General features: G+C 43.9%; 1 protein-coding gene across 1 annotated transcript in view; it reads right to left on the minus strand.

Annotated features, from left to right (window-relative positions):
• LOC126272359 (protein turtle homolog B-like) overlaps positions 1-21773 on the minus strand; it is a 442077-nt gene that overhangs the window by 50810 nt on the left and 369494 nt on the right. Inside the window, exons 4-5 of the mRNA XM_049975170.1 lie at positions 21498-21599; positions 1493-1601 (exon numbers count right to left, since the gene is read on the minus strand). Of these exons, the coding sequence (XP_049831127.1) occupies positions 1493-1601; positions 21498-21599 (211 nt within the window). The remainder of the gene's footprint in view (positions 1-1492; positions 1602-21497; positions 21600-21773) is intronic.

Below are 21773 nucleotides of genomic sequence, written 5' to 3' on the forward strand. Positions count from 1 at the left end.
TATTTGGAATACAGCGGTATGTAACATACCTATGACGGTACGGGAGGAACAGCTTGATGTAAGCGAGTTTCGAATTTAAAGAGTTTTTCCACACATGCAGCGACCTCAGCATCCTCTCTAAGCATAACAATACCAGACGAAACATGAGTGTGGCGGCATCTGCCACAATGCGATGCCTTGGCTTTGCAGCCATCCAACATCTCCCATATAATTTAGATTTCGCCCAATCCCATTTTACCTATTTCCAAAACTTAAAGAACACCTTCGAGGGCTTCACTTTGATAGCGATGTAGCGAAGAAAGAGGAGCTGCGTTTTGGCTTCGTCAACGAAGTCAAACATTCTGTAGTGGCCGTATCAGCAAATTGTTTTCTCTTTGGAAGAAATGTGTTCGTCGCCAGTGTGATTAAAGAAATAAATATGTAGAGGCGAAGAACAAAGATGGTGAGTGATATGAACTTTAGCTTTAGAAACTTTAAAAGTTCTGACATAATTTCGGAGGCGATATTTTTCAGCACGTATTCGTACACTGTCTGGCACAGGTATCTTCACCGATATGCTCGTGTTATCTGGCTCGGGCTCACGCCTCAGTATTCAGAAGCCGGCCGGCTCACGGGTAGCGATGGTAGGGGTACCTGTGGGGTGAGGAGGAGACGGGAGTGGATGGGAAGGGAGGGGCGATGTGGGGAGGGGAGGGGAAGGGAGGAGGAATCGGCACAAAGCCGCTCGGTTCATATGGCTCAAATGGCTATATGCAGTATGGGACTTAACATCTGAGGTCATCAGTCCCCTAGACTTAGAACTACTTAAACCTAACTAACCTAAGGAAATCACACACATCCATGCCCGAGGCAGGATTCAAACCTGCTACCGTAGCAGCAGCGCGGTTCCGGACTGAAGCGCCTAGAACCGCTCGGCCACAGTGCCTGGCCAAATGCAGCTCGGCTTGTCAGTTAGTCGATTCTACTACCAGCAATGCTGGTATGACGGAGGTAATCTGTATCGGTTCGCGGTGGCTAAATGACGCCTTTCTAAACAAATTTATTTTCTAAAAGGGTAGTATTAATGGTAAATGACAATGAGATGAAAAACATTTGAATTAATTTATCGGTCTAAGGATATGTGGCAGCTAAGTACGATACACGATATTTCTTACGGCTGGTACTGCATTGGGATGAATGTCGTTTTCGGACAAAGTTTAAATTAACATCAAATTATATTTCGTGACTCTTTTATTCACACGTTAAACATTGAAGTATCTGATGTCGATGAATACTTCTTATTTTGCGTTTCAGCAAAGCCTAAACTAATGGTACCATTTCTGAGCACTGCTTTCGAAGTTAGGATTATATGTCGAAGGCTCTCAATGATTTCTTTCCCTTCAGAGCGGAAAAAGTTTGAGCACGCATTGCGTCCTAGGCACGTCCCCAGTGAGCCTGCTGTAGAGTGTAGCAAACGTCGTATTAATGAGTGATATATCTGTATATATCTTACCTGTTACTTTAAGCTCCACAAAAATACTCGTTGGCGGATGCGTAGAAACTTGGCACTCGTACCACCCGGCATCACGCGGCTGCACAAATTTTATCTGCAGGCCCCAGCTCTGCAAGCAAGACGTAATAGTGAGAATGAAAGTACTAAAGCTTAGGTAATGTAGGCTAAACGTACGACGCGAAACTATCAGTAGAAGTAATTTGATAGCATCAAAATTGAGTAATACACATCAACGAAGTGTTTATTGCTTCTCTTTATTAATCCAAATACTATAGAGCATCTAGAACAGTAATATTCTTTTATACACACTAGCTATATTCTTTCATATCCATGTAAGTAACAATAAAGTTATATAGTGTAATTGACAAAATAACTGCATTGATGTATGTGTGAATCAAATTGGATCTACCTAATATTCAGCAGAGGACCCATAACTCCAGACACAATTCCATAGCTAAGATTCCTTAACCAAATTTTCGTTGGTAAATACGATGAGCACATAAAGGTGCAGTAAGGTGCCGTTGCACTGGTTTGCTGTTCATACTTCAGTACTAGCCAGTATGATTCAGAATGAAGATAGTAATAAATCACGTTGGCCATTTCCTTCGTCCTCTTGATATTTAGTCAAAAGAAGAGCGCAGTCACGTTCCCAGAAGGCCCATAACAGCAGCACGACGAAAATGAACAACATGAGTTCTGAACTTGCCGCTTTGGAAGTAGTAAAAACTCCGTAGTCATGACCATTTTCCATAGTTACAATCTTTGGTCTATAAAGTAACGTTACAACAATATTTCATGCCTGGAAGAGTTAGACTGAGAACGGCCACTGATTATTTCTGCCTAGAAAGCACAGGACGTATCACCCCTTAGGTATTTGTCTCTACTCCGTCTTATGTGTAGGGGATCCTGTTAAGAACAGTAAAGGATCAGGGAACAGTCCGTTTCTTTTTGAATTTGTATATAGGTATTTTTCAGGAACACATTCAAAATTTCAAGTGGCTCGAAAATTTTAATTCAAAGTGTATGACAGAGAAAAAAAAGAACACTTACATTTAACCATCAGACTTCATGGCTCGAGTTCCTGAAAGAACCAAATTAACAGTTCGTAGTTCTGGAAAGTAGTTCCAACAGAGCAAAAAGACCAAAGAGATGAATAATAAATAAAGATAGCACAATGGGCAGCTTGCATACACTGAAAGATTGCTATTTGGTTGGGGAGCTCGCGTACAAATTTGGTCACTTCATTCACATTTGGAAAGTAGTCTCTCACCATGGACACATTTTGCATTGCCTCATCTTTGCTTGCAAGCGAGAAAAAGTGTCGGTCATGTTTGCTTCTTCGTTTGTAGCAATACATCAGCATGACTTGATGTCTAGACAAAAATGAGTGACAATATCCATCAAAATATTTAAACGATTCTTCCATCAATAGAAAAAAATTAAAATTCGTGAGATTGTGTTGTTTACATGTTGGGCTGTTAAGGAGGTGATCGTCGACGTATATTTATTTTGATTATATAACGCAGGTTCCACAGCATAAAACGAAAACACATTCACAAAATGTCTGGCAGAAGCAAAACAAACATAGTATTAGGAATAAGTTTTGTCAAACAGAATAAGACTGAATTAGCTAACTTCTCACTGGATGAAGCACATTTATAAAACTGTGAAATTTTCTTTCCAAATCATATGCTTCAAGAAACAATAAACTGTCCTTCAAGGTCCTGATAATTTGTATCTCCTGTAAATTGTCAAGGATCAGGACCATTTAGGAATCAATATCAACTCTATTCGATATCTTCCTGATGTTTGTCTAAGATAACAGACGCTATACGTTTTCCACTAAATATGCAGTACGCAGGAGACAAACGGCTTGAAGAGTATGAAAAAAGTAATAGACTCAGCAGTAAGATCAGATAAATATCAGAGGCAATAAGCTGAAAATATCATTGCGCTGTGCATCATATAAACTACTACTCCGGCGAATCGCGTCCGATCGTGTAATACCACATACTGTCACGTAGCATACATCGACCTTCACAGCTTGCTGCAGGCAGTTTCTTCGAAGCGTTCACTGGTCTGTCACGTAGCACTACTCAACAGCCATTTGCCTAATATGTAAGACTGACTGGCAAGGGTTTCTCGTCAACACACTGCACATTTCGTATTATTTGATGCTAGCTCAGGAAACAGGTTGAATGTATTCATTGCAGCTACATAGTATCTCATCCATTTCTAGTTACGTGTTTTGCGTAGCTTAAAGAAGTACCTTTTGTCTCGATCTAATCCTCAGAACTGAAAATCGAGCAAAGATTTAAGCACTGGTGAGTTCTGAAATATCCTTCAAAGTAGATTATACGTATAGGTCTACTCCCGTGATGCCTACAGAAAACACATAGTGATGAACAGCGCGTAAAGACAGTTTAGCAATAACTGGAACGTAATGACACTATACACGCCACCTTTCAAGTTGTTCTTTGTCCACTTCATCCACATATCGCAGTACTGTATCACGCTTTTTTAGTCATTAGTCTTCTTGACTGCTATAATGCGGCCCGCTACGAATTCCTCTCCAGTGCCAACCTCTTTATCTCAGAGTAGCACTTATAACCTACGTCCTCAATTACTAGTGTTTATGTTAGACTTGGCTGGGTCGAAAAAATCTTTCGCGTATTGTCTAGTGGTGCAGCGACTCCCTGGCATCCACTCCTTGTTCCGCATGTGTCATAAACCGAAAACAATGTTTCCTTAAAATTCCTGGGAAACATGTATAGTGGTGTCCTTATTTCTGAGCATAAACTGATGTTTTTGGTACGTTGAAACTTGCAGGCCAACAAATTGGTTAATTTCTTCTACATGGTTAATATTTTTTACAGTAAGCAAAAACGTGTTCATATGCGAGACATTTACCGACTGACATAACGTGACAACAGTGGAGTTGTTGTGGTTTTCAAGTTGTTACAGTATCACGAAGCCTTACACATGTCAGCGCGAATGATATGGGGAGTGGATATACGCCTTTTTTTCTACGAGCATGATTGAAAGACGGTGAATGGATGTGTATGTTTTCTGGATGTGCAGCTGCGAAATGTCGCAAAGTATCACCAGGATTCCGGCCACAACTTTAGTTCCTCCCCTCTGGTTCTTCTCACTCAATCTGTTATGAATGGTCCATTTGTATTCCGTCATTACCACGCTGTTCGGCTTCAGATAACATCATAATGCTAGTAACTGATCACACGATAGCATACAGGCAGCAGGGTCACAACTAGTGTACGGAGGTTTAACCCCTGAAGTGTAGGCAACCAACATCTAAACGTTGCCTTCTAGATGCCAGAACAGCGGAACTATGCTGGAAGACGACGGCTCCAACAGTACACCATATGGTCACCCAGGTGTCACTAGAGTCCGCGGACCGCACGGAGCTACACTCTTCCACGAGCTCTGTGATCGAAAACAGGTCTAGTTGTATCCTGATACTGGATGCTGCCAGGGCAGACTAGGTTAAGTTGAGAGAATTCATTGCGCCATGCGCAGAACCTGCAGGGATTCATTCAGTCAGGATTCTAACTCTGGATCCACCCTCATGTATTGGCTCCCATTCAGGTCTAACTTCGTGACCCCAGGAGCTGCCAGCTATAGACTTAAGAGTATATGAGGTCTCTTTAACAGAGAAGAAGGGGGCTTAGTCATTGTGGCTGACTTGCGTTGTCGCAAAGTTACTCTTGTTATCTTTGAAATGACTGCATACTGGCCTTTGGTGATTTTTCTATGTATGGGTTTTAAATTTAGTTCATTCAGTTTGAGCATCCTACAGGACTTTGACTTTTATAAAGCGTCAGTTAATTGGCCTAAGACACGTTGACGGTCTAGCTGACCTTTATCCACCAGAAGCGTAGTTTTCTGTTTCAAGCAGTGAATTATTTTATCTTTTGATTTAATACGTGCCACAGAGTAAACCTGCTATTACTCTATGATAAATAAATTTGTTAAGGCATATCAGTGACTGATGACGTCAGATGTTATGTCCCATAGTGCTCAGAGCCATTTGAACCATTCGAGCCCTATCAGTTGCCAAAAAGATATTGTGTTCAGTGTAACGAGTGTGCTCAAATCCAGGTAGTCACTGCATCTAAGTGTTTTCCAATCGATATTATGTTAATTATAACGTTGTACGCAGTATGACGGAACTGGTGGATCACTCCCTTTAGGTGTTGACACCCCTCCATCAAATGCAGAGCACCTATGAACCTCTGGCTAATCATCTAGAAGTCGTCTCCATTTCTCCTTCGGAAATCTCCTTCAGCCTCTCCAAGAAAATCTCCACAGACAAAGGTTTCCGGTCAACACCACCAGCCTTTTACGCATACGACAGCAAGGTAGGACCATGGGAAACGTTGCAAGCATCAAGCAGCATTTCCTACCTCGCTGCGCCTCAGGTGGCAAGCAAAGGCATCCTTGTGTTCCGGCATACTGCTGCACAGCAACGGTATTTCTGGTTACAGTAAGCTATGTACGAATCAATTGCTGGACACAGACGGCAAATGCCCGAAGTACGACTCAGACCGCGTGTAACAATCTAGAGAGAGAGTGAAGAGGGCCTATACTGCAAAAGCAGGGCAGTGCTTGTAACTCGTTTACACACACTAAGCAGAGCCACATCACGAATTGTAAACGACGTAGCGTGACAGCTGCCACATCGTCGTTCTGCAGAGTCTACGGCATGCTGTAATAACATGCAGCATCCAAACTCCACCGCTCCAAGGCTTTCTAGTGCTGCTCAGAAAAGCAGGAGAACAGAAAACAATCCATAACTTATTCACGATTGACACCTCCACTTAGACTAGGCCAAATGCCTGACATATCGTCCTCATTGGTTCATAATTCAGCCACGTGAGATTCTAGACTGCTGTGTCCAATATTACCTGCCAATGACTGAGCGTCCATCCCGACCGTCTCCTGCGAGCAAGAGAATACAATATTCTTGTAGCAATGCCGGTACCAAAATCAAACTACAGACGGAAGTGTATGGCTAACGCCTTCGGGAGTAAGGGTGAAATACTAAGCAGCCTTTCTAGCTTGGGATTCCACACTTGTAATGTTACCGCCTGACCACCTCGGAGTAACTATTACAAATAAAGCCCAATGCACTATCGTGTGTGAGGGTGAAGAAGAGTACTTGAGTACTATGGTTCGGAAGTCCAAGTAAGGTTGACATGCCAAAAGTGTTTTAGTTGTAACAAACTGCTAGGACAGGCCTTCACACAATGGATTGGCCGCAAACATTATTTATGTCACGATTGCTGTTTTCAAACCAGAGAATTCAAGTGAAAGATAGCATGAGCTGATTTTTTGGTTGTATACACTCCTGGAAATACACTACACTAGTCTTCAATAATTAATTGAACAGCGAAAATAAAGGGGGATACAATAGCTGAAGTCTGTAATGAGATTATAACGTATAAAAGGCAATGCAGTAATAAAAATAAATAGATAGAACACACACAAGGGACATCGTTAAAAAGAGGAAGAGTTAGGAACACTAGTTCACATATGCTCCACTGCCAATATTCAAGATAGTGACATACACTCCTGGAAATTGAAATAAGAACACCGTGAATTCGTTGTCCCAGGAAGGGGGAACTTAATTGACACATTCCTGGGGTCAGATACATCACATGATCACACTGACAGAACCACAGGCACATAGACACAGGCAACAGAGCATGCACAATGTCGGCACTAGTACAGTGTATATCCACCTTTCGCAGCAATGCAGGCTGCTATTCTCCCATGGAGACGATCGTAGAGATGCTGGATGTAGTCCTATGGAACGGCTTGCCATGCCATTTCCACCTGGCGCCTCAGTTGGACCAGCGTTCGTGCTGGACGTGCAGACCGCGTGAGACGACGCTTCATCCAGTCCCAAACATGCTCAATGGGGGACAGATCCGGAGATCTTGCTGGCCAGGGTAGTTGACTTACACCTTCTAGAGCACGTTGGGTGGCACGGGATAAATGCGGACGTGCATTGTCCTGTTGGAACAGCAAGTTCCCTTACCGGTGTAGGAATGGTAGAACGATGGGTTCGATGACGGTTTGGATGTACCGTGCACTATTCAGTGTCCCCTCGACGATCACCAGAGGTGTACGGCCAGTGTAGGAGATCGCTCCCCACACCATGATGCCGGGTGTTGGCCCTGTGTGCCTTGGTCGTATGCAGTCCTGATTGTGGCGCTCACCTGCACGGCGCCAAACACGCATACGACCATCATTGGCACCAAGGCAGAAGCGACTCTCATCGCTGAAGACGACACGTCTCCATTCGACCCTCCATTCACGCCTGTCGCGACACCACTGGAGGCGGGCTGCACGATGTTGGGGCGTGAGCGGAAGACGGCCTAACGGTGTGCGGGACCGTAGCCCAGCTTCATGGAGACGGTTGCGAACGATCCTCGCCGATACCCCAGTAGCAACAGTGTCCCTAATTTGCTGGGAAGTGGCGGTGCGGTCCCCTACGGCACTGCGTAGGATCCTACGGTCTTGGCGTGCATCCGTGCGTCACTGCGGTCCGGTCCCAGGTCGACGGGGACGTGCACCTTCCGCCGACCACTGGCGACAACATCGATGTACTGTGGAGACATCACGCCCCACGTGTTGAGCAATTCGGCGGTACGTCCACCCGGCCTCCCGCATCCCCACTATACGCCCTCGCTCAAAGTCCGTCAACAGCACATACGGTTCACGTCCACGCTGTCGCGGCATGCTACCAGTGTTAAAGACTGCGATGGAGCTCCGTATGCCACGGCAAACTGGCTGACACTGACGGCGGCGGTGCACAAATGCTGCGCAGCTAGCGCCATTCGACGGCCAACACCGCGGTTCCTGGTGTGTCCGCTGTGCCGTGCGTGCGATCATTGCTTGTACAGCCCTCTCGCAGTGTCCGGAGCAAGTATGGTGGGTCTGACACACCGGTGTCAATGTGTTCTTTTTTCCATTTCCAGGAGTATATATATATATATATATATATATATATATATATATATATATATATATATATATATTAGTGCATTCCCCGTAAGATGGTTTCAGAAGTCCTCTCTTGAATCTCAACTACCCACCTCTAAAAACCTCTCTTCCCATCATCTGGGTATTGGACGAATCTATTCATTCATTAGGTACACAAAAGTACCCCTCAAAGCCAATTAAGCACATCGTCTGATAACACTAAGTTTAGATAACGCCACCGTGTCCCAGTGCTCTCTCCAACAGGTTCCTTCCTGTAATTACTGTTTTAGCACGCGGCAGCAACAGTAAAGCAATTATAACCGAACAAACTGTACCTATTGTGGGAAATTCGGACGTGGGGCCGAAGCGTGTGAATCAGCTTTGGAGGTTCCGACGGACTGCATCCACATGGACCTTCCAGACATGGTGACAGACAATGTGGATTAACTGTACCGAGACGTAGCACTTATTCAGCCAATGTTGCCAAAGTCTACAGAATGTCTCTCATTAACTGCTGAAATCGGTAACGTACCATTTTCTTGCAGATTGAAACAGAGTCAACCACGACCATTATAGAATGGGAATCGTATTGTACACCCGACCACGTCCCTCAATCTCTTTGATACCCCAATGGGAAAATATGACAATGAAATTATAAAATTTAATGAACAATTAACAGCTGAAGTACGGTACTGGTCACACAACGTCCCGCCCTTGATTTTGGTGGTTCCCTGAGAACTGTCACTTAGGCATGATCCTCTCTAACACACTTGGATTAGAAATTAGCAAGTCCAAAACCACCGCCCCCAAAAAACTTATACAATGGCTGAGTAATTAGATTCAAGGGAGGGGAATTACAGTGCCTACAAAATGAGGGCATTCTGACTTGAGTGGACCACGTCACTTCTCACTACTCAGGAACCAAATGGTACCTTATGCAATTTTAAAGATAACAAGACGATCATCAATGGCAAATTACTCATTCATGCATACCTGACAGGTAAAGTATAGGACGTCATGACCTGTCTTGCTGGTGGGATATTGTTCACAAAAACTGACGTGAGCGGTGCATACCCCAAAATGCGACTTGACTAGGAATCCTAACATATAATATCACTGAAACTCCCTTCAGCCTGTGCCGGTACAACAGACATATGTTTGGTATACACAGGTACTCAGTGATGTTTCAGTGATGACTGGAGCATCTTACCCGCGACGCACTGAGAAAAACAAATTACTTATAAGACATTCTTATTTAATTCAAAGATGCCCAGGACCTGCTCAACAACTATTACAGTCTGTTCACTGTCATTCAACAAGCCAATCTAAAATGTAGCGTGTGTTGCTGTATTATTCATCAAGTTGAATATCTTGGACACAATGCTACCGGCATCTGCCCCACTCTTTAGTACATTCAGGCAGTAAGCCTTCTCCTCCTACCAATACCAGCCAGTAGAAACCAGCGGTGGGAAACTGAAATACTACTAAAAGTCTATTCCCCATGTGAGTCTATTCCCCATCTGAGGGCCATTGCTGAACCATTACACTACCTACTGCAGAGAAACGTCCGTTGGCAAAGGACCGCAGGATGTTACGAAGCTTTCAGACTTAAACAGGTTCTTTCCTCTCCCTCGTGCTTCACAGCTTATGACCCCAATAAATCTCTTATCCTGGCAGCAGATGGGTCAGACTATAGGATGAGATGAGTTCGACCCCACAAGATTGACAGAGTGTCTAAAACCCTCACCTCTGCGCACCAAAATTATAGCCTGACTGAGAAAGAAGCATTATCCACAATTTTTTGCCTTAAAATTTCCATGATTATGTGTGTGTGTCAAGCATTTTACATTATTTGTTGGCTCTAAGCATCTGATTCGTCTTTTCAAGGCTTCAGCCAACATTCCCACCAATACCACATACCACCTTCTATGGTAGGCCCTGCTCCTGTCAGTTATACTAATGGAAATGAGCGTTTGGCGTCATTGGCCGGAAGGCCTGTTTCTGGGCAGGTCCGACCGCCTTGGTGCAGGTCTCATTACATTCGACACCTCATTGGGCAACCTGCGCGCCTGATGGGGATGAAATGAAGAAGACAACACAACACTTAGTCCCTGAGCAGAGAAAATCTCCAACCCAGCCAGGAATCGAGCCCTGGCCCGTAGAACAACAATCAGTCTTTCTGACCAGTCAGCTATCGGGACGGACAGTTATAGTAATGACATCCAGTGTTACTCTACAATACAACAAGCAAATGCTCATATCATTTCCCACGTATCCCAGTAGTATTCACTGCATTATGTTTCAGAAAAGGCATCGCACTAGTTCAAGCAGCAGCCCGGCACCCTGCCTCACATGGATTAGCAGAAAGTCTTGCCCACATCTTTAAGAAACAAATGTCCAAACAGCACGGTCACTATCCCCTGCAAAAGGCTATCACCATTTTTCTAGCTTTCTACAGGCGAACACCACAGGAAGGTTCATCTCCCGCTGATAAACTTCACAGCCAATGTCATAAGTCATAATCATCTATCGTCCAACCAACAGTTCACAGCCACCCCACTCACTGGTGATACACCGTTGTTTTCCTCTTGAAGTCCAAGTGTGGGCAAGTCTTTTACCTGCGGAAGGCCTATATCGGGTTCTAACAGTAATATCAAAATTACTAGGCAAGGAAGTGCCTTACGTCCTATTTTAGGATGGCACACTGTGCAGAAAACATCTCCACTAAATAATTCTGATTCTTGAGGTTGTGAACTCTTACTTTCCGACATATATTAAAATAATCCACCACCATCCCCCAATTCGTTTACCATACGTTAGCAGAGCTAACGTTGTAAGATGGCTGCTATAGATTCAGACGTCCATATCCAGCAGATTTAAGCAATGTCACATAGTCCCAAAGAACATGGGAATAAAATACATACTTACTCAGAGACCTAAACTTCTTGGCCTATAGGAAGATTAGTGTGTGTATTAAGGGATTCCCCTTCCCCCCCCCCCCCCCCTGGGCCCCAAATATGTAGTGGCAAAGGCAGGAGCCATAAATAAAAGTGTATTTCATTACAAGAGGGAGCCCTGAGACTGCACATTGATCCTGTCAAAAACTGGAAGCATAGGTATATGGGTATCTATATCTTTGCTTGCTAGTTCTTTAGATACATGTGACCTAGCTCAACTTGCTGACATCGAGAATGTACCACTTTCTTTTTTTCCACCTCCAACACCGCCAAGCTTTCTCAATCACTGTCAGCTGTCAGCTCACTGGAGGGCCGTTAAACCCCTTTACACACCACGTGAGCAAATCAGGATGGACACTATTGGATGTTGACATCACCTGAAACTTCCACAGCTGCGAGAACCTCCCGGGTACACGGATGATTCTATGAAGTTAGCCATTTCCTTTCCTGCACCGGAGGAGAGGAAGTTAGCTGTATCAAGGCTTAACGCCTATACTGTCAGCAGCCAACACTACACAATTTCGTGGAAGACAGATGGCCTTGCTACAACCATACACCAAGAGGCGACCCAAGTGAGTCCATTAGTCCATTAGAACTCCATGAACCAGGTATCCCAATCCACAACCTTTTTCACACTGTCGCTGACATTCACTTCTTCCTTCATGCCCCTGGGAGCTGGCACCTGTGGACTTATAGCGTTCATGTCCACTTGTACAGAGAAGGCATGGAACTTTTACTTCCGAAGTGGATGTGTTCTACAACTTTTATTCAGTGACACTCTAACCAGTCAACACCTACCTGAAATATTATTGTTCTAATTAAAGAAGCAATTTACTTTCTGTTTCGCTGTTCTTTGATAAACAACCTTTTTCAGTCGATTGAAACCTGGATATATTATGTGATACCTTCAGTGGGAGTATGGACTGCAATATGTAATGGAAGCAATGCAACGAAGTAAAAACAGGGGGCCGGGGGGGGGGGGGGTGTTGCAGGGTGGAAGTGATACTCAGAGAGGAGCAGGCCGTGGAGAGAAATTCGTGTTGGGCTGAACTAAACCGGTCATAAGACTGATGAACTAAAAAATTATAGCCATGGAAAAATGGGGTAATTTGGGTACTGTTTTTTCTTGTGGAAATCTATCACAATGCTCTTTATGTTACGTGCTTTGCGCTATGGATTCAACATAGAATTACGACGTCGTCAGCAGTCTAACAAATGGTAAGCTATGAGTACCGATCTCCGTTCAATAGTGGTGCGTCAATACCGAAGGACAAGTGATGAGCAGGACAAAATGGCACCAGAAGGGACTACCCCTTTGAGGAGCCGACTGACAGAGTACGGTGTTTACTGGAGCGCGGCAGAGCAGCGTCGCTCAGTCAGCCTTCCACAGTCAGCATGCTCCACAGCACTGCGGAACTTCAAGGTGCTGTGAATCGTGACGCAGTTAGTGAGGAAGAACTTATAGGAATAATCGTAACTGAGATTCCTCCAGCTCGTCCACGATCTACCGATGCTCTCTCAGTGAGGTTACAGCAGAGGAATGTTACTTATCTGTTTTAGTTGATTAGTTATAGTTGATTAAATATTAAAGGGTTAAGGGGTGACACATACGTCCTTTTACATTCACTTTACCTGACAGGGACCTATCATCCTCAGCGAATAGTTTACTTAGCACAAGAGTTGTGGCGTATGGAGGGACCCATTTGTTTCGTCCGCGGCTTCAATAATGCTCAACAGCTTGTTTCGCAGACTCCACGTGAGAGAGGACTGCCTGTGCATTTGCTTGATATGGGTGCCTCTGAGGTAGAGGTTAGAGGAACGGCGGATGAGTGCTGTCATTTGGCGGAGAGTCAAAAACGTAATGCATTCTCGAAGCTGGTATACCAAGGAGCTGTGTACAGAACGGAACCAATGGTGAGTATTTTCTGTTGCCTCTGTGTGGACACAAAACACCCAGTGTGCCGTTTTTTTTTTGTTTTATTTTCCATGGTGAGGAAACGGTGACTGGAATGGAGACGCAGACCAGGGCTTCTACGTTACAAGACGTGTTTAGTGACCGACAGCATTATTTTTGTCGGAGTTCAGTGTAGTGAGTGTATTGATGATCTACAACATTACACAGAAAACTGTGTGGATTCAGTGCGAAGAACCGTCGTTGTATTGTGGAGGCAAACGTGATTTCTGTAAAAGCTAGAACCATGTTGCCTTCGTTATTTGTATGTCGTGAATATGACTGATTAGGTATGGGACATTGTACAGAATGTGATCTTCTTATTATTACGTCGGGAATGTGACTAATTTCGTTTATACAGTTGTACAGCATAGTTTCTTGTTATTTTAGCCCTTGAGAGTGAACTGCTTTGTATATCATATGGCACATGAAAGACTACTAAAAAAGTATTGTTGGTAGTTCTGTAGGTATTTCATAGTAGTCTCGCTTTAATGACTAGTTGGTGATGGGAGTGGCCGTAGATCTACATTTTGTAGAGCGCTAATGTAAGCTGATTCCATTACTTTACAGTGTTGTCTTTTTGTTGTCCTGCGTTTAATTGCAAAAGATAATTTTACTGTTATTTTTCTGCCTTTGACCTTTGGGTCATATATTGTACCTATAGTCGTTGGTCCGATGCTGTTTGCTCGGTGGTTTTTTGAATACTTTTTTGATTGGACTTGAGGTAATTTGAGTTGTTATCTCGTGAGACCTGCCTGCAAGAACTGTACTGGGCTGTTAATTAAGTTCTGTTTGTTATCATTTCTCTACTGTCAAGAAGAGTAATTCATATGTAACACCTTCTTTATAAAATTGAGTTCACGCCTGTACACACAGCACAGACCTCACTCCATCCAAGTGCTACGTCAGCGAGTTGTTTATAAAAGAAAAGGGAAATGACTCGAAGAAGATGGTCAAAGAAATAGAAAGCATACATGACGAGAGGCAAAAGTTGATAGAAAATTATGCGTTTGTGAAAAGACCGATACGCAAAATTTACATCAACTACTACCGTCATACCTTACCTAAGAATCTTGACAAGGACCAGAGAAAATTCCGCTCCTAAGTAGAAGCCCTAAGTTGGTTAAAGGATTCCACCCACAAACTCGTTGATCAGTCTAGTGTGGCAGTAGGAGACAGAAAAAGTAAAATCGAAGTTTCAAATTTCGCGTTTAAGAACTCATTGACGCAGGTGAATTGTCCAAACATGTCGTCCTCTGACCCCCACACACACTCCCACAAGGAGGACATAGTAATAAGGATATACTCTCCTGCACTGTCACCTTACTTAGTTCGCATTTACCGCGAATCCTACGGCTGGCGACTGGGAAGAATAGTCGGTGATCCCTGCATATAAAGAGGGTAAGAGAACGGACCACAATATTACAGACCCATATCTTTAAAGGGAGTTTGCTTCAGAATATTTGAACACATTACCAGTTCGAATATAATAAATTACCTACACAAGGGAAACGTACCGCCCATAAACCAGCACTCTTCTGGAAAGAATCACGCGAAAATCACCTTGCCCTTTTGTCACTTGATTTCTCACAAATTATGGGTGAAGGGCAACAAGCAGACTCCATATTCCTTGATTTCTGTAAAATATTTGACTCGGCGCCATACCGTCAACTGTTAACAAAAATAAACGGATACGGAATAGGTTCCAAGATGTGTGAGACATATTGAGTAATATGTTGTCCTCGACGGCCAGTGTTTAATCACAGACAAGTTTATCATCAGGAGGGTCAAGGGAAACATGATAGGACCGCTGGTATTTTCTATATACATAAATGATCTGGCGGACGGGGTAAGTAGCAGTTTGTGGCTGTTTGCTGATTACGCTGTGGGTTTAGAGAAGGTCTCGTCGTTGATTGTAGGAGAACACAGGACGACTTAGATGAAACTTTTAGATGGGGAGATGAATGACAGGTAGCTCTAAATGTAGAAAAATGGAAGTAAATGCACATGAGTACGAAAAACAAATCCATTATGTTCGTGTACAGTTTTGGTAGTGTGCTAATTGATGCAGTTCATGTCGATTAAATATCTAGGCGCAATGTTGCAAAAGAATTTCAAAAAGAACGAGCGCACAAGGGTAGTAGTAGTATAGGTGAATAGTCGACTTCCGTTTATTTGTAGAATATTATAAAAATATGCCTCATCTGTAAAGGAGACCACATAGAAGACCACAGTGCGACCGATTATTAAGTACCATTCCAATATTTGGGATACGCACCAAGTTGGATTGAAGGAAGACGTCGAAGCAATACAGAGGCGGGCTGCTAGATTTGTTAACGGTACGTTCGAATACTATGCAGCTATTACGCAGATGCTTCGGGAACTCAAATGGAAATCATTGGTGAGGATGCGACGTTCTTTTCGAACGTCGCTACTGAGAAAATTTACAAAACCACAATTTGAGGCTGACTGCAGAACGATTCTATTGACGACAACGTACGTTTCAAGTAAGGATGACGAAGATAAGATACGAGAAATAAGGGCTCCTACGGAGGCGTACAGATGGTCGTCTTTACCGCACTCTTTTTGCGAGTGAAACAGGAAAGCAAATGAGTAGTAGTTGCACAGGGTGCCCTCTGTCACGTACCATTCGGTGGCTTGCGGAGTATCTATGTACCTGAATACTCGTGGAATTATTTACTTGAGAAGGGTGTTACCTGGGTACTATCAGAAATTATTGTAAGGCGGCAATAATTTGCATATTCCGAATCATAGAGCTTGGGAAGACACTTGACTCAGACATAGGACAATATGCTGATGGGACCTGTCTTTATGTGCGAGTAATTACCTGTATTCAATTATTATGACACAATTAGTGTATAGTGCTGACGTTAATGCGTTTTATCCAAGTCCTGGAGCAGGCTTGGTTTTGTACTTGATGGTGGTACGATTTTGGCCGAACTGTTTGTTTTTAATAAAGCGATATGCAGTTAGGGTGGAAATAACGATTTTTCAGATGTACCAGATACAGGGAAAACTCAATCTCAGTTGGGAAGCGTCGTTGCCCCACATCAACGTTCCATGCCACATTTGTATTTTCTGACGGGAACAAGCTGAACCACCACTTTGAAGTGTGCAAGGGAGTACTCAGCAAGGGGAAAAGGGAGCTCTTCTTCCCACCTTTCCGAGAAACATTGTGATTCTCAAAACTCGAACTCTCGTCCTCCCTCCCTGCTCTCACGTTACGGCGAATCAGTTCGCTACGAGATAAAGTATCCTAATCCATTAGCAGTGAATATTGGAAAATGCATTCACCATTCGTCTGTGTTCTCAATCAAACAGAAAACGACAAATTGCTGACGCCCAAGAACCTTCTACTAATGTTCACCTATAGTACATGGTGGTTTACTTCATGTTAGCAGCTAATGAAAATAAAAAAAAGAGTGTGAATGTATAAACGTTACACATGTACCTGAAAGTTTCTGGGCTGACAGAAAGTAATATGTACAAAACTGGTAATAGCTACACTGAAGAGCCAAAGAAACTGTTGCACCTGCCTAATATCGTGTAAGGTCCCCGCGAACACGCAGAAGTGCCGTAACACGACGCTGCATGGAATCGACTAATGTCTGAAGCAGTGATGGAGGCGCCTGACACCGGGAATCCTGCAGGGCTGTCCATAGATCCGTAAAGGTGCGAGGAGGTGGATATCGCCTCTGAACAGGATGTTGCCGACACGCTCAATAATTTTCATGTCTCGGGACTTTGGTGGTCAGCAGAAGTGTTTAAGCTCAGAAGAGTGTTCTTGGAGCAACTCTGTAACAACTGTGGACGTGTTGGGTGTCGCATTGTCCTGCTGAAATAGTCCAAGTCCGTCGTAATGCACAGTGGACATGAACGGATGTAGGTGCTCAGACAGGATGCTTACGTAAATGTCACCTGTCAGAGTCGTTTCTATCCGTATCAGGAGTCCCATATGACTCCCACAGCACACACCCCACGCCATTACAGAGCCTCTACCAGCTTGGAAATTCCCCTGCTGACATGGAGTGTCCATGGATTCATGAGGTTGTCTCCATACCCGTACACGCCCATCCGCTCGAAGCAATTTTAAACGAGACTCGTCCAACAAAGCAACATGTTTCCAGTTATCAATAGTACAATGTCGGTGTTGACGGATCAAGGCGAGGCGTAAAGGTTTGTGTCGTGCCGTCATCAAGGGTACACGAGTAGGCCTTCGCTTTCAAAAACCCATATCGATGATGTTTCGTTGAATCGTTCGCACGCTAACACTTGTTCATGGGCGAGGGCCTGCACTGAAATCTGCAGACAGTTACGGGAGGGTTGAATTTCTGTCACGTTGAACGAATCTCTGCTGCCGTTGTTGATCCCACACTTGCAGGATACTTTTCCAGTCGCAGCTATGTCGGAGATTTGATTTTTTACTTGATTCATGATATTCACGGGACACTAGTAAATGGTCGTTTGATGATGTATGGCATCACACGTTCGGCGACATTAATACCACGTTCAAACTCACTTATATCCTGATAACCTGCATTATAGCAGAGCAGCCGACCTAACAACTGCAACAGACACTTGTTGTCTTCTAAAGGTGTTGCCTACCACAGTACCATATTCTGCCTATTGAACATGAATAGGCTTGACAATACCAGATTCTTTGGCGCTTCAGTGTATTTGTTAGGTAATTATCTGCAGAATTAATATAACTACCACAGCAATGAACACTATTGTCAGTTCTGTATTGATGTATTCTATACCATTTAGCGATTTTCTTAACCCAAACCCAAATATTTAACTAATTTTTCAAGATTACCTATTCGCCTTTTATGACTGAGTTGTTGTCTTCTTTGGACACATGAAGGTACATCAGTTTATTTTCCACCCTACGAGCCAGTGAGATGGAATACAGACAGAGCAAAAATCATGCCCGACGCGCACAACTACAAGAATAATACGAGAGACAGTCAGTTTCAGGGGATAATGCTGTCAGAAGATTTAAGCTAAAATTAAATCTCTTCAAGAAATAAGTGCATACATATAACACAGAGTTCAAGTCAGATTTAGGTATAAATTGGATAAGTTTAATTCATTCTTCTACTGGAATCTAATTAATTTTAGTATGACACACGGCAGTCACTCAGAAACATTATTCTAGGTACAATTTGTAACAAGACTATGGGAATATGCCGTAGGTTGGAAGCATTCTCACAGCACAGCAGAAGTAAGTTAATTCCATATGTTAAGTTCAAAATATGAAATTCTCAAAGTACAGTCGATACAATGGAGATTTACAATAACAACAACAACAACAATAATAATAATAATAATAATAATAATAATAATACTTCCAGTGTAACACAAGATCTGCAGCAGTACGCATTCACCGTTAGGATAGAGCAAGAGAGTATCGTCAAAGCGGAACGAAGTAACACGGGTGAAAGGAAGAGGAGTTTCTATTTCAGAATCCTTAATAAAGAGATGGTAAACTCTCACTGTGTAGTCCGTCGTATTACGACATTCACCACAGTTCAACAACTACGTTCTCATTACGGTATGACCACAGGAAACCTGTATGGTCAATAAATCCCGCGTGTTGTACACTCGCCATCGTAATAATCGACATCACATCCAGATTACCGATTCTGCTGTTTTGGCTAATATTTTCCTTCCTACGGGTCTTTACAAAACTCTGCGAATCAGTAATGTAGTTACCATGCCGGATGCCTTTATATTTCCTACTCTACGTAAGCGACTTCAGTGGCACTATCTTGGCTTCCCCTAAGATGGTGTTTCAGTGAACTCGACGAGAAAGCTTAGAGAGCAGATGTGTTTGGTAGTGGGAAAGTGCCTTTATCTTTATTCTTCCATTTGACTTTCTTCCGTAGATGGCAGCAAAAGGTACATAAAACCCAGACGTTGACAGTGCACATCCTGACATGTTGCAAATATCTCAAGAAACCATCGAAGCTGCAATACAGCGCACTGCCATGAAGTAGCCGCAGAACATTTCTACCTCGGTATGCGTTCGTATTTTTTATATCTGAGATGACATTTTCTTCACATCTCATTAATTCTGTGTTTTTAATAAATAAACACACATCAAAAATATTTTACATCGCCTCGGTTCCGAGAGTTACGGAACCTGCGCAGAAAACTGGAATAGAGATCAACATAATAATCATTTCCGTCCTTTTTGTTGCTCATGAAAACCACACACTGCATACTGAACCCCTATACAACGAGAGCTCGAGAGCTTCAGAAGTGGTCGTCCAGATCGCTGTAGAAACAGGTACCTTTAATACCCAGTAGCACGTCATCTTGCATTGATGCAAGCCTGCATTCGTCGTGGCATACTGTCCACCAGTTCATCGAGGCATTGCTGGTCCAGATTGTCCCACTGCTCTACGGCGATTTGGCGTAGACCCCGCAGGATGGTTGATGAGCCACCTCCTCCATAAACAGCCGATTTCAATCTATCCCTGGCATGTTCGACAGGGTTCATGTGTGGAGAACATGCTGCTCACTCCAGCCGAGCGATGTCGTTACCCTGAAGGAAACAATTCTCAAGAGGTGCACGGTGGGGGTGCCAATTGTTATTCATGAAGACGGATGCCTCGCCATTTTGTTGCCGATATGGTTGCATTATCTGTCGGAGGATGACATTCACGTACCGAACTGCCGTCACGGCGCCGTCCATAACCACCAGCGGCGTACGTCGGCCACACATAATGCCATCCCAAAACAGCAGGAAACCTCCACCTTGCTGCACTCGATGGACAGTGCGTGTAAGGCGTTCAGCCTGACCGGGTGGCCTCCAAACACATCACCGAAGATTGTCTGGTTGAAGACATATGCGATACTCATCGGTGATGAGAACGTGATGCCAATCCCGAGCGGTCCATTCGGCATGTGGTTGGGACCATCTGTACCGCGCTGCATAGTGTCGTCGTTGCAAAGATCGACCTCCCCATGGAAGTCTGGAGTGAAGTTGCGCATCATGCAGCCTATGGCGCACAGTTTGAATCGTAACACGACGTCCTGTGGCTGCACGATAAGCACTATTCAGCGTGGTGGCGTTGCTGTCAGGGTTCCTCAAGGCCACAGCCTGCAGTTAGGGGTTGTCCACTGCAGTAGTAGCCCTATTGCAGGCTAAGCGAGGCATGTCATCGACAGCTCCTGTCTCTCTATATTTCCCCCATGTCCGAACAACATTGCTGTGATTCACTCCGAGACGCCTGGACACTTCCCTTCCTGGCACAAAGTAACCATTCGGACGTGATCGAACAGCGGTATTGACCGTCTAGGCATGGTTGAACTACAGACAACACATTCCTGGTGGAATGACTGGAGCTCATCAGCTGTCGGACATCCTTCGTCTAATAGGCGCTGTTTATTCATGGCTGTTTACATCTTTGGGCAGGTTTAGTGACATCTGTGACACGTCAAATGGAATGTGTCTGTAATACAATACCCACAATCAATGTCTACTGTCCAGAGATTCTGAGAACCGGCGTGATACAAAACTACTTTTGTTGTGTGTAGTACAAGTTAGCTTCTTCAAATCGTCTGTTTCTGGCGTACTGTTTATAAACAATACCGTCCGTGTAGGAAGGTGTAGGCCTCTGTGAATATGTAGGTGTGGTGAACGTTTAACTTTCCGAAGGAGTAATCCTCATTAGCCTGTTATGAAGCTGGCTAGCCACTGTCGCGATCACGGGCGTTTTGTTTTGTTTAGGTGAAATCCCTGTTATGTGTGCTTCACTAAACGCAGATAAATTCTGCCTTCTGGCATACTTTAATGGGGATTTTAGGAAGGCTACTATGATGACCTGAGGTACATTGTTATACAACTTAAATTTTCGCTTAGTTGATGACACAAGTGAGAGATAATTTTTCCCCAAATGCTGGGGGCTAACACGTCTTTTAGAGAAGACATATAACCATATGCGTCACGCGCAGTATTTAATAATTCTGTTTGACGCTAAGGACTTGGTCAGTTATATTGGGGTATAATAAACGTGGAAGAGGAAAGAGAGAAACGAAGGTAGAGGCGTGAATGAGTTACTTGCAGATGCCGCGCGTGCACCACCAGGAATCGGTCGTCACTGCTGTACGTTGCCAGCCCCACGGTGAGTAGGTGGTAGTCCTTGCGTCGTATCCACGACACCTGCAACACACAAAGGAGAACAAGAATATAATATCTGTAGATAGGGCGGCCAAGTGAACATACCCAGAGATACTGTCATCTTCAATATACAAACAATGTCAACATTCTTGACGTCCTGAAAATACCGCCTGTTACCTTCCCCTGTCATCCCTCTTTCGTACCTTGGGCTTCTTC

The sequence above is a fragment of the Schistocerca gregaria genome, chromosome 5, assembly GCF_023897955.1.
Source record: "Schistocerca gregaria isolate iqSchGreg1 chromosome 5, iqSchGreg1.2, whole genome shotgun sequence".
Classification (NCBI taxonomy): Eukaryota; Metazoa; Arthropoda; class Insecta; order Orthoptera; family Acrididae; genus Schistocerca; species Schistocerca gregaria.